Source organism: Phalaenopsis equestris, unplaced genomic scaffold (assembly GCF_001263595.1).
Source record: "Phalaenopsis equestris unplaced genomic scaffold, ASM126359v1 Scaffold000841, whole genome shotgun sequence".
NCBI classification, from domain to species: domain Eukaryota; kingdom Viridiplantae; phylum Streptophyta; class Magnoliopsida; order Asparagales; family Orchidaceae; genus Phalaenopsis; species Phalaenopsis equestris.
Window position 1 is genome coordinate 347637 of NW_018165281.1, and position 12696 is coordinate 360332.

Genomic DNA, 12696 nt, shown 5'->3' on the forward strand with positions numbered 1-12696 from the left:
GTCGACCACAAACGAACAAATATTGGTTTGTGTTGTTCGTGCTCGGCTCGTTAACTTAGCGAACGAGCCGAACACGAGCTGTTCGTGAACAACGAGCCGTTTTGACAGCCCTAAGTAGGAGCAATGACATGTCCTGTGATGTGGGATGAATCAACTGAGGAGACGAAAATCAAGGATGTTGATGGTGAGCTAAGGACGTATGCGCGGAGGAAGAAGCAAACTAAGGTAACAGAGTTTGCAGTGCCAACAAGTCCCTTGTCCCGATCTTCCCAAACTTTAGAGACATGTACACCATCCACCTTTGATTCAAATCTCTCAGGTGATATTGCTCCTCTTTCGTCTAATCCTAACCCCCCTACATTAAGGACTTCCCGCAGCAATTCGAGCATCTTCCTGATCATTTTGGGTGGGAACTTAACATTGCTAACGTTGTTTCTTATTATAACATGTCACCTTTACATGGATTTACATGGATCATTCATTGCATTATTGGACTCTGTCTCTATGCCCAAATGTTGACAGGTTGTTAAGGAGGATCCCAAGCGGAAAGCGACGATGCATGAAAATCTTATGGCTCTTGATAAAATTGAATATGGTAGATTGTGCCACTACCAGCGGGGAAGAAAGCAGTTCGGGTGCAAGTTGATCTTCACGGTGAAGCAAACTCTAGAAGGGAAGGTGGAGAGGTACAAAGCACGAGTGGTGGCAAAAGTGTACAGTCAGACGTGTGACATTCACTATGACGAAACCTTTGCACCAGTAGCAAATATGAGCACAGTGAGGACATTAGTTATGATCTAAAGTTTCAACCTTTAAGATCCAAAGTATATGAAGTTTACAAAGTAATAAAAAGAACAACTTGTTTTCTAAAAGTCTAATATAGTACCCTAATAATATCAAATGCTAATTTTGAATCTATAACAATCATTATCCACTGCTTTTATTAGCATCCATGTCCAAGTTGTTCTTACTGAGCTCCTCCATTTCCAACTCCTTCCACTCTATAAGAAAACATAACTGGAGGAAGAAATATTGTCATGTCAGAAAAAGTAAGTAGTTAATCTTATTGGCATCTTAGTTTATGTAAATGCTGCCAAACCTGAGCATAACTTTATCTATAATACCATGCTTCATAGCATTTTTGCGACAACTGAGGTGGATCAAAAGTGCACGAGCCATAGAATAACTTCTCGAAAGTTTGATCCATTGAAATCAATTTACCTATCTGATTTAGTGTTAAATTATCAACTCTTAAAAACTAATATTTTAGCATCCATAAAGATGATACCGGATTGAGTACTAACAATGTAAAGATTATTTAAGCAGAAGCATGCTGTCAATCTTCATTAAATCCAGTGAGCATCTAGAATTTTCAAATCTTTTAGATGCTTAGCCATGTTTAGATGTGAATGATAATGAAATTATTTGAAACTGTATACTCAGAATAAATCTTAAAAAATGAGAACAACATGCTTTCACCATTGCACTTTCATATATGTTGGTTTCACTATAAAATTCCTTAAGAAAGCACTCAATATAATTTAAGTCATACTGTAAATGTAAAATGATAGCCATGGTTAGCATCTTTGCTGAAATAAAACTAATAGTTTCTAAAGTTCGACAAAATTTATAAACCATACCTCTACATTTCAAATTTCAATGTTCCTGCATATGTAATGGAGACACTAAGGGGCTATTTCGGACCACTTTCTATCTTTATTATTTTATTTTATTTATATTTTAAGATGAAATAAAAATATATTTGGTAACTGAAATATGTTTTATTTTTATTTTATTGATTCTTTCAATAGTGAATTACACGGCCAGCCGGCGGTTGTGGTTGGATTGGATATTTTGATTTGAAAATAATGAAACCCCTTGTGAACAAGTGAGGGTTTTTTGAGCTTTTCTAAAAATAAACTTGATTTATATTCAAAAATAAAACATCTAGACTTTCCTTCTTACATATTGCGTGAAGCTATTGCCAATGCAGCCTCTGTATAGGTGTAAATGTATGCAATCGTAACCCTATATTGGGCTTGCCACCCTCTCTACCATAATCCTCATCAAGTTATACAAAATTCATACCACCATCTTCCTTGTCAATAATGGTTGGATTCTTAAGTGGCGAAGGGATCTCTCAGAATCTTTGCTAACAAATATAATTGCTTTCTAGTGTAGTTGTATGAGGTTAAATCGAAAATTGGCACACCTTCACCTGTCTATAGACCCAATGAAAATCCAAGAATGGAATAACTAGATTACCTTAATGTCGAATCCTAAGTGTGATGAGGTAAACTATATGTGCTCATGCAAAAATAAAAACCAATTGTATAGACCCAGAGCTTTCTTCAAGAATCAAAAGGTTTTTGGTCATTGTTATCTTTGGAATGGATATAAATCCGATTGGAAATTATGCGCTAGCCCATTACAAAACCCAACTCGGCCCAAAATTTATCTAAGTTCAACCAAAAGTTGATTTTATTGCTAGTTTGTCCAGGTTGTTCTGGTAGATATATATTAGCATTCCTACTTTACAGCATAATTATTTTCTTTTTTATTTTTATTTATTTATTTTTATTTTTTTATTTTTGCTTCCAAGATGCTTGATGGATTTATGTAAGGTGAAACTTGAATATCATGAACTTTGGTACCTTGCTATTAAAACCCACTTGCACAGTATAGCAGGGCATTGAAAAATCGGAATTAACCATAATGGCCATCATCAATTGAACTTTTTCTAAGATTACTCTCACTGTAGTTGAAGGATCTGGGCTTCAGTTTGTTTTTTTTTATTGAAAGGGTCCGGATTTTCCCTGTTTTGTGCCAGACACAGTCTGGCTTAGAGACATTAATAGATTCCCCTATTTGCACCATGACTGTGCTTTAGAGGTTTTGTACTATGTCAACTAAGCTCTCATGGCTGCAGACGTTCAATGAACTTCAAAAATTGTTGAGTAAAACAAATGGAAAGATAGTTAGTGAGGTTATGACACCCGCACCTCTTGTGGTTCATGAAACAACTAACCTTGAAGATGCCGCAAGGTTTTCTACTAATCTTACAGCTTGCCCAGCCTTGCATTAATTTTTAAACATTTTCTTAACAATGTAAATTTATTTTTTGCAGATTACTGCTTGAAACCAAGTTCCGCCGGCTTCCGGTAGTTGATGATTCTGGCAAATTGGTATGTGAGTCTTCATTCCTGCCCCAGTTCATTAAATTTTCCTTGAATAATTATGTCCTCATTTGCTTTCTTCTTGAAGATTGGAATGATCACAAGGGGAAATGTCGTTAGAGCAGCGTTAATGATGAAGCATGCGAATGAAAAGAGTGCTTAAGAGATGCTATTTGTTTCGCCTCATACATTAGTCAACTATTATCAATCTCCATATATCAATTATTCAAATGGTTGGTACAAGCATCTTTATGGCAATGAAATTTCATCATTCCTCTTATTAATATGAGGAATAACTGCTCATTCTGCACAAGATATTTTTATCACTGTTATAGCAATCTTTTTTAAGAGCCTCTTAGAAAAGAATTCATGTTTTAAGAGCTTAGATTTGATATATGTACTCACAACTAAATCTTGTCCATTTGTCCTTCGGTTAATCTAATCATTTATGGAATCAGCGAGCAATGCTGCTCCATCTTGTACTACTTTTGAAGTTTACTTATTGCTTAGTTCTGCTTTACTTGGTTGATAGGAATTAGTCCTGTTGCAAACTTGCTATCCTGCGCCGGCTTCTAGCACTTGGAGATTGGTGTTGATAATACTCGTTATGCTTGCGAACAAGCATAATGTATTTTGTAAACCAAGTCATCCATCATTTGTTCTCATTCTTGTTTGAAGATTTTCCCGCTCTCTTTCTATTGATTTTATTATATTATATTTAATAACACATTTTTCTATTTTACTTTCATTTACTCCCTGCCGTCTCTTCTCCTAACAATCTGTTTCTTATGTTTATAATGTTTATATTTTTATTGCATGGCTGGCAATTATTTTACGAAAAGCTTGTTACTAAACATTTGTAATTAGACTCGGCAAAAAATGCCAGTGTACGCCATGAAAACTAGTCCTGTGCAAAATTTATTTTTCAAACTCGTTCTTATGAGTAGCATATAACATCAGCACTAGTAGTCTAGTACTTAAGGCTGATATGATAGACTCCTAGTTGACATTATTTAAGCTCTTCCTTGCCCTTGTTTCGAAGTGAAGTTTTAAGGGGGGAGGGGGAGGGAGAGGGAGAGAAATCAACTCAGGTGTTATTACTTAAAGAAAAATGAAATTGAAGGTTTTTACTTGGTGCTTCTTACCAGTTCATATCAGTGAACTGTTGATGCTCTTTTATTGACTCTCTGGAGTCTTTACTGAAACTAATAAGATGGTGGTGAGAGCTGCAATGTTCCATGTTGCAGAATGTTGGCCTTTAAAGTAAAAGCATAAAACAAAGTTAAGTGTTGTTGAGATGAGAATGTTTTGGTGGATGAGTGGCTTGACACCTGGAGATAAAATGCAAAATGAATATATTCGTGATAGTATTAGTGTAGTCGTGGACAAGATTAGAGATAGTTATTTTAGATGTTTTGGTCACATTGAACGTCGATCATCGGATGTTCCAGTTAGGAGAGCAGATATTTTAGATTCGGCTTATCTTAAGAAAGACTGAGGAGGCTTGGGCATATTGTGTTAAAAATGATCTTATTTTTTTAGAATTAAATGAAAATATAACACTCAATAGGATAATGGAGAAAAAGGATTCATGTAGCCAACCCCACATAGTGGGATAAAGGCTTGTTGTTGTGGAGTCTTTACTGATTAATGGTGTTAATTTTTAGTACTGAAAGAGATGGGACTGCGAAGGACATGTCTAAAAGCTCCAAAATGAACTCTTTCTTAGACAATGTTTGTATCTTGATTCTGCAACGCATAGTATATGGACAAAGAGCAATAGACATGGAAATATCGGTAATGGAAATGAAATTAACGTGGTAGCAGCGGCAAGAAAAAAATGAAAAATACAAAACAATTCCCTTTGGAGTCAACTGACGTATGTTCTGGGACAAACAACTGATGGTACATAATGGAAAATCAATGGCATATATAAATAAATGTGCACCTCAGATTCATGCTCCTGTCTCAAGATTCAGAACCAAACAACTGAATCATCTTCAAGATTTAGACCATCAGATTAAATTAGATTTTCTACTAGTCGAGCTTGTGGTTCTATCAAGTTTAAGTGGCACTTGAGAAGCAAGTAAGCCACAGAATCAATCTCATTCAATCAAAATTTTAGAGGCTGTTTGGGACTACTTTTGATTATTATTTTTTATTATTTTGTTCATGTTTTTCCATAAATAATATATATATATATATATATAGGGTATTTTATAATATGTTTTGTTGTTTAAAAAAAAATACATTCAAAATAATTTTTAAATATTTTGAATGTTTTTAAAGTTAATTTATTTTTGAAAATAAAAAGCAAAAATTCAAAAAATAAACTAAATAAATATATTTAAAAATAAATAAATAAATAAGTGTGATACCAAATAAGCCCTTAGTTAACCATACCAGTGTACGCTCATTTTTTCGCTGAGCAGGCTCATTGTGCTCCGTAGTTGCTTGAAGATATGATGAGAAGTGGGGAGTCTCTCTAATATCTGGGTTTCGAGACCTCAACCTACACAATAAATAAATAATAATAATAATAAAAGACTTTCAAAAAAAAAAAAAAAAAAAAAAAAAAAAACACTTCCATCAATCTCAAATAAACTTGATGTAGGACCTGAATGCGGGGCCTTTTTAAAGTAAAGGCAGCGGCATCTCTATATAATAGTATTAAATGGCATCTGGAGGCTCATCATTGGCAAGGGAAAGTATTATTATTTCATTTTGTCGACAATCTTAGCTTTTGAAAATGAACTCTTTGTTTCGAGGTTTGCATGGGCTGTTTTGAAAATTCTTGTTAAAGCTTTTTTTGTACTTATTATTGAATCTCCAAAGTAATTTTGCTATACTTGAATATAAAAAAAAAAGATGATATTGTACTTCAATAAATATAATTTTCATCATTAATAGTACATAAAATAATCACAAATTATTATTCGTATAATTTTATCGTCCTCGATAAGAAAAGATTATGTTTTAATGGTTCACTAGCTTTACAAGCCCTAGTTGCAATTCTACCAAGTGACTTGCATCACACATCAATGAAATTACCGATACTTTAATCAGTATTGTCTCTTATTAATGAATTGATCTCAAATCGTTTAAGGTTTCACTTCGGTTCAATTCCAGGAGAATAGCATTTAGGAATGTTTAGATATTTAATAAATATTGTGAACTCTGTTCTAGTTAACTTTGGGGAGATAAATCTATCATATAATTTGATATGTTAGCTGTTAAATCTAACATCTTGTTAAATCGTTTGATTCAAACTTAACATTTAAAATAATATGAGTTAATAAAGTAATTTAAATAATGCTATAAAAAGTAATACAACAACAAGAAGACAAAGTCTTTATCCCACTAAGTGGAGTTGGGTACATGAATTCTTTTCTCCATTGTACCCTATTATGTGATGCAATTAAAAAATAATGGATTAAACAAGTCCAAAAGTAGAATTGTTAGTCAATAACCCTAAATAGATTTTATAAGAGTATTTATGAAGTTCATTGTGAGAAGTAATAGCTCAATTCCTTAAGAGAATATCATAGAGGAACTAATAAAAGGAGGCCATTTTGAGCACAATTATAGGGTTAAATCAGTATATAAGGAAATAACAAGAGCATAAACCGAAGATAAGAGTTGACAAGTGCTTGTGTATAACACATGATGAAGAAAATATAACGAGAAGATGCTAAATGAGGAGAAGATGTGATGTACTAAGCAATCTTTAACTCCCTTGATCTAACTCCCTTCAAAATTACCAAATTCAGGATTTAGATCAAAACGGAGGGAAACATAACTTAACTTTGTAATAGATTTATTTACCTTAAAATTTCTTATAAGATTTAGCCTTAATTTTGGTTGATCATGATTAAATCTTGTAACCTAATGCCCTTTATGATGTGTTGGATACCAGAAATTTGAGTGAAAGGAATGAAAAAAAAAAAAATAGAAGGTTAGATATTTTTAAATTATTTATTATAAATTTATAACTAGCTCATAAATTACTAAAAGTTAATATTTTTCCACACTTTACTTTAATAAACAAAACTTAATGTTCAGTTGAAGGTGTATAAATCTTGAAGTTGAAGGTGTATAAATTGCTGAAATATTATGTTGATCAAATTTAATTATTTCAGCATTTTAATTAAATTTGTAAAAAAATCATTTTTCTTATTTAAGAGAATAATCTGAGTAAATTTTGATTTTATTTAAAACAAGTGTTGTTAAGCTTTTTTTCCCTCTCTCTCTCTCTCTCTCTTATCTGGGATGATTGGGAAGTGGAGTGTATTTTTAATGTGATATTTGGTATTTAGTGGGGTTCTTTATAACATAATTTTGTGTTTCCTATATCGGAAGATTTACATGCATACCACTCATTGCTTATGTATTTACGTATCTAACACCTAAACTTCAATTTCTACATATATGATGCCATGCATTTTGCTTTTTTAAAAGTTGAAAAGGTCGTATTTTTGATGTGATATGTAAGATTTGAGTGGTATAAATCTAAAAAGTAAAGTTAAGGTATTAGACATGTAAATACAAAAGAATTGAGTGATATGTATATAATTCTTCCAAAGAAATATTATTACAACTTACAAAGCAGCAGCAAAACTAAGTTTTAGAAGTATTCTAAAGCATCTTTTTGGGGTTTGTATATGAAAATGATGTACTCCTTTAGTTTGTTTGTACCCATTTCAGTGAGAATGTTCTCACTTCTCAATTTTGCATTTCACAATGTTGTTTCTGGGATAATATGAACTATATTAAATTTACTGTAGATGACCATAAAAGCATATGAACCATAAGGGATAACATAAATCTAAAACAGCAGGTATGCAAATGCTTAATTTAATCCAATATTTCTAGAAAATTCTTACTTTGTTAGATAACTTTCAAAACAGCAAATATGGGGAGTAAGGAACAACATAACTCCAAAAATAGTAGATATGCAAATGCTGAATTTAATCTGATACTTTCAGAAAATCTATATTTGTTAAAATAATCTTCAAAGCAGCAAATATGGGAACCTAGCTGCTTGGAATCATGCTAAAAACTGAAGTTTATCAAGTAATACCAGAGGCTCAGAAATGAAAACAAAAGCCTTATTAAAAAAACAAACCTGTCACAAACATTGTCCCTGAGCTCATATGAACTATATTAAATTTTATGTAAATGATCATAAAAGCACATAGGGAGTAAAGAACACCAATACTCCAATACAACGGTTATGCAGATGCTGAATTTGATCCAACACTCCCAATAATTTTATAAGAAAAAAATAGCATGTATGCAAATGTTAAGCTTCGATAAAATTAATATTTTGTTAAAATGAATTTCCAATGCTGTGATAGAAACTCGGCTGCTTACGACAATACCGAAAACCGAAGCTTATCGGTTAGCACCAAAGCCTCATAAATGAAAATAAAAGCATTATTATGAAGAACAACAAATTTATCCAACATTCCAGATTTAGAAGCTAAACATTAAGAAGGCAGATAAGCAAATGGTACAAATAAACTGGTAATGTCTCCAAGTTCTCTATAGGTTTGAACTTATGAGAGAACACCTTCCCAAAAAAGACAACAACAATCAATAGCCTTATGTGGGTCCGAAAGGATTAAATACCCAATAGTCAGAGACCAAACAAGAGTGTAAGTGCAAGAAGCTAGTCTTTGTGCGCAAGAGAAGTATTTTCAATGTTGTCTACAGAAAGCACAGTTGTAATTATAACCAACAAATGTGAATTTTTTCTCTCCTAAAATTGGAAGAAGATGAATGTTATCATATTCAGCATTAGGTAAAATCCATTCTTTTTTTTTTTTTTTTTTTTTTTTTTGAACTAAGAAGCTTTTGAGAAGTAAAATCTTTAAAGAAAAGCAAATCGCAGCTTTGAAACTTATCCAAAAATAAAAATAAAAAAATAAGAATGAAATCATTTCAGAAATCCATTAAGAAAACGTCGTGAAATAAGAAGCTTTTGAGGTCTCCTTCACAAATGCTCCCCACTCATCACTAGAAGGCAGTACCGACGAGGGAGCTCGGAAGGTTGCTGATTATGAGAGAGAGGGAGGCCGAGCGCAAGCTTTTTAGGGAAGCGAGGGCTTTAGGCGGAGAGGCAGTATCGGCTGTGGAGAAGAAGGAGACCTCAAAAGCTTCCATTTCTTTTTTTTTTTTTTTTTTTTTTTCTTTTTTGGATTTTTTCATTCCTTTTTTTTTTTTTTTCTGATACGATTTGCTTTTCTTTAGAGATTTTACTTCTCAAAAGCTTCTTATTTCAAATGAAATGAGTGTCTTTCCAAATAAAATCGACATTCTAAACGTGCTTACGTAGTTCATTTCATCATTTGAAGCTTATGGACAAATTCATTGACAATAGAGTCAATTTAAGCAGGTTTCACGTGCGACGCAACAAATGAGGTTAGTACGTCCTATCGATGTCGTCCTACAAGCAAAATATCGACTGACATTCACCTAAGCTACAACTAAAGTTTGGTAGAACGGTCCTGACAACATGTCTCTCAACACACACCGAAGAGTCTCAAACTCGTGTAAAAAATGAATCAAATTTGGTTTTCTTTGAATTTTTGTTTTTGATTGATTTTTTCGAAAAATGATTTTTAATTTAATTTAATGGTGAAGTGTATGTCAATGTGAACGTGAGTGTGATGTATGTGTGTGAATTTGTTTGATGTATGTGTGTGAATTTGTTTGATGTATGTGTGAACTGTGGTGTTTGTGTGTGGTGCTTCAAAGAATGAAAACTCTTAAGTTCAAAGGTCTTTTTAAGAGATTTTCCAATTCTTATAGGAACTCAACTTGAGTTTTAATATGTTGGTTCCAGTCAACTCAATTAAATATTGAAGATTTGAAACCACATATATGAGACTACAAAAAAGTCAAGAGCTGGTTTGAATTTCTTAGTGGTGTTGGTCCCAATACTATTTCTCTATGAGAGTCATTAGAGAAGTCATATGGCTATATCCTTGGCTCTAGAAAAGAAAACATACCTCGCAAAAAATGAGGCCAACATAGAGGATTGTATATTGAAGTTCAAGCTTTGCAAAACAGATTCAAACTCAAATTTGATTAAGATTCAAACCAATATAGCAAAATATTGCATGTATATTTCAAGCAAAGCAATCCAAATTATATTATAACCAAGCGTGAAGGCAAATTAGAGAAGAAATGAGATTTAAGATTCTGAAGAATTTAAAGTTGTCAATTTGGTTGTTTACAAGATGCATGTCTCCACAAATCCCAGCTACCACCAAGACTCTAAGACCTCCTCTGGATGCATGTATCTTTTATGTAAAGCAACCCACCAAATCTCTAACACTAATGCATACCACACAATGATTAACGATAAATATAAAAAGGAAGATGATAGTAGATATTTGTCATGCAGCACCGAAAAAACCTTGCACAACATTTCAATGAGCTTCATCCATGATGAATTTCATCTGCATTTCCCAACTAAAAGAAGATTTCATATGCATTTCCCAACTAAGAGAAAAACTCTTGGAAATCATATAGACCAAATTTCTGGATAAATGAACATTAAAAATTTGCAAATAAATAAACTACAAAGGTTTTTCTGTTGTATAGGAAAGGCTTTGTATAGAAAATAAGCTTTAAAAATTACAAACATGCAAATAAATAAACATGTAAGTACACCATTTCATAATTCATACAACTTAACTTGGCAAATGAAGAAGACAGTGAAGCAAAATGCATTGGTAATTAAGCATCATGAACCATACATATTGGAGCTGTGAGACAAAACGGTGTAACAAAAACTAAAAAATATTGCATAACTCATTCATTTTACATTCAAAATTATGTTTAGTATAAGCATTAGTAGCGATCCACAGCAGTCTTTTAATCCTTTGATTTCCATTGCAACAAAAATATTTCAACTTCTTCAACATATATCATAGACACACCATATGCTCCGTAATTGAAAATACTTACGCAATTTCATCTTCGAGGCCCTGCATATCTGATATAAAGGCCAAGTTATGTACGTTGATGCAAATTGACTTAGACAAAATTTTCTATGAACCACTTCCAAGAGTTCTTCGACCCAGATTTCCTTACTTAAAATGCTACTGTAAATAAACAGTTGTTACCATCCAATGAATTTGCAGATAATAGAGCACCCAAATATTTTGACTTTAGATGACAAGCATCAAGGTCAATCAAATATCTATAACTTGCCAGAAAACCATCAATAGAAACCTTAAAGCTCGCATAGAATCTTTGGAAAGAGGAATCGTATCTATCGCAAGTATTAAAAATATGTGATCCTAGATTTTTTCTAAGAAGCTCCACACATAGTGCTTATACCCATCTGTAATTATTATTAACAAACCCACAAAATATTTTCCCAAGCTAATTATCTTATCCCTATAATCTCATATTGGGTAAAGATAAACTGTATGTGCTCTCTAATTTGTTCTTAATCTACTTTAAAGCAAAGTTAGGATTTTTTAATAATTTCTTCAGCTTTCTTTGCTACCAATAAGATTGTTGCTAGTTTGTTGCCTGCTCTGTTCACACCTGGACATGCATGTGTTGGTTCTAATTATTGCATGTCAAAGCTTTCACCATCTCTATATAATATAGCCCGTAATCGCCAAGGTCAACCTTGATAGGAGCAAATAGCAACACGAGATAAATTATTATGTGTAATCTTCATGCCAAGTTTCTCTTGATGGCATTAGATTTGAGAGCTTGTTTCAAACTTTGTGAATTGCAATAACGGGTTCTAACCAACAAATCATTATCTTTCCTATCTTCGCTTATTACAAGCTCCTTACTATAAGCATCTTAATTAATGCAAACATTATAAATACTATTAGATATTGAGTGGTACACATCTACTGTGTTACTTCTTTCTTGAGCTTATTGACTATATGTGCACACAGTAGTTTTTCTATCACCTTGTGTTGTGACCACCACCTCAACTTGCCCATTTCTATTAGATTTATCAATCATTTTCATCACGTCCATGTCATTTTTTTCCATTCATTTTTCTCTTTTTTATTTTAAAAGGGGTCGTCAGCTTGTTGATATTTGTATACTTTTCTTATTTGAATAAATCTCCCTCCTGAATCAGATTAAAGATTCAAAGATGAGAAGAACCAAATAAGAAGGTACATACGACAAAGAGACAAACAAGAGAAAAAGTAAAATGTAGAGAGCCTACGTGCGATAAACCTTACAAGGATATACCAAGAACGCCAGCCGAAACAAGATCGGGCGGAGGCACCTTAAACTAATATTCGTGAAAGAAGTATCCATGTAGACTACTCATAACCAGAAAGTCAGGTATATGTATATGTTCTAGAGTCAAGAGCATTCCCAGAGAAACATGTTACTACTAGTTAATTACATCAAGTGCAAGAGAAGGTGTAAGCAATGTTGTACAACATGCCCAAAAAGTTACAGAGAGTCTTCCATGTCATTCATATTTTCTTATTAGCATATATATTTTTATCTCTGACATAAGCTG

General features: G+C 32.8%; 1 protein-coding gene across 2 annotated transcripts in view; it reads left to right on the top strand.

Annotated features, from left to right (window-relative positions):
* The window catches only part of LOC110031800 (CBS domain-containing protein CBSX1, chloroplastic-like), a 51129-nt gene extending 47245 nt beyond the window's left edge, over window positions 1–3884 (top strand). The window contains exons 6-9 of one of the 2 annotated variants that reach the window (XR_002294770.1): window positions 2930–3045; window positions 3128–3185; window positions 3265–3409; window positions 3709–3884. Coding sequence is in view for 1 of the 2 variants with exons in the window: in XM_020735197.1 (XP_020590856.1) it covers window positions 2930–3045; window positions 3128–3185; window positions 3265–3339 (249 nt within the window). In the remaining variant the exon portion in view is untranslated. Of the gene's footprint in view, window positions 1–2929; window positions 3046–3127; window positions 3186–3264; window positions 3631–3708 lie in introns of those variants that run through there. The other variant, XM_020735197.1, reaches the window with a different exon arrangement.
* Window positions 3885–12696: the final 8812 nt, after the last annotated feature.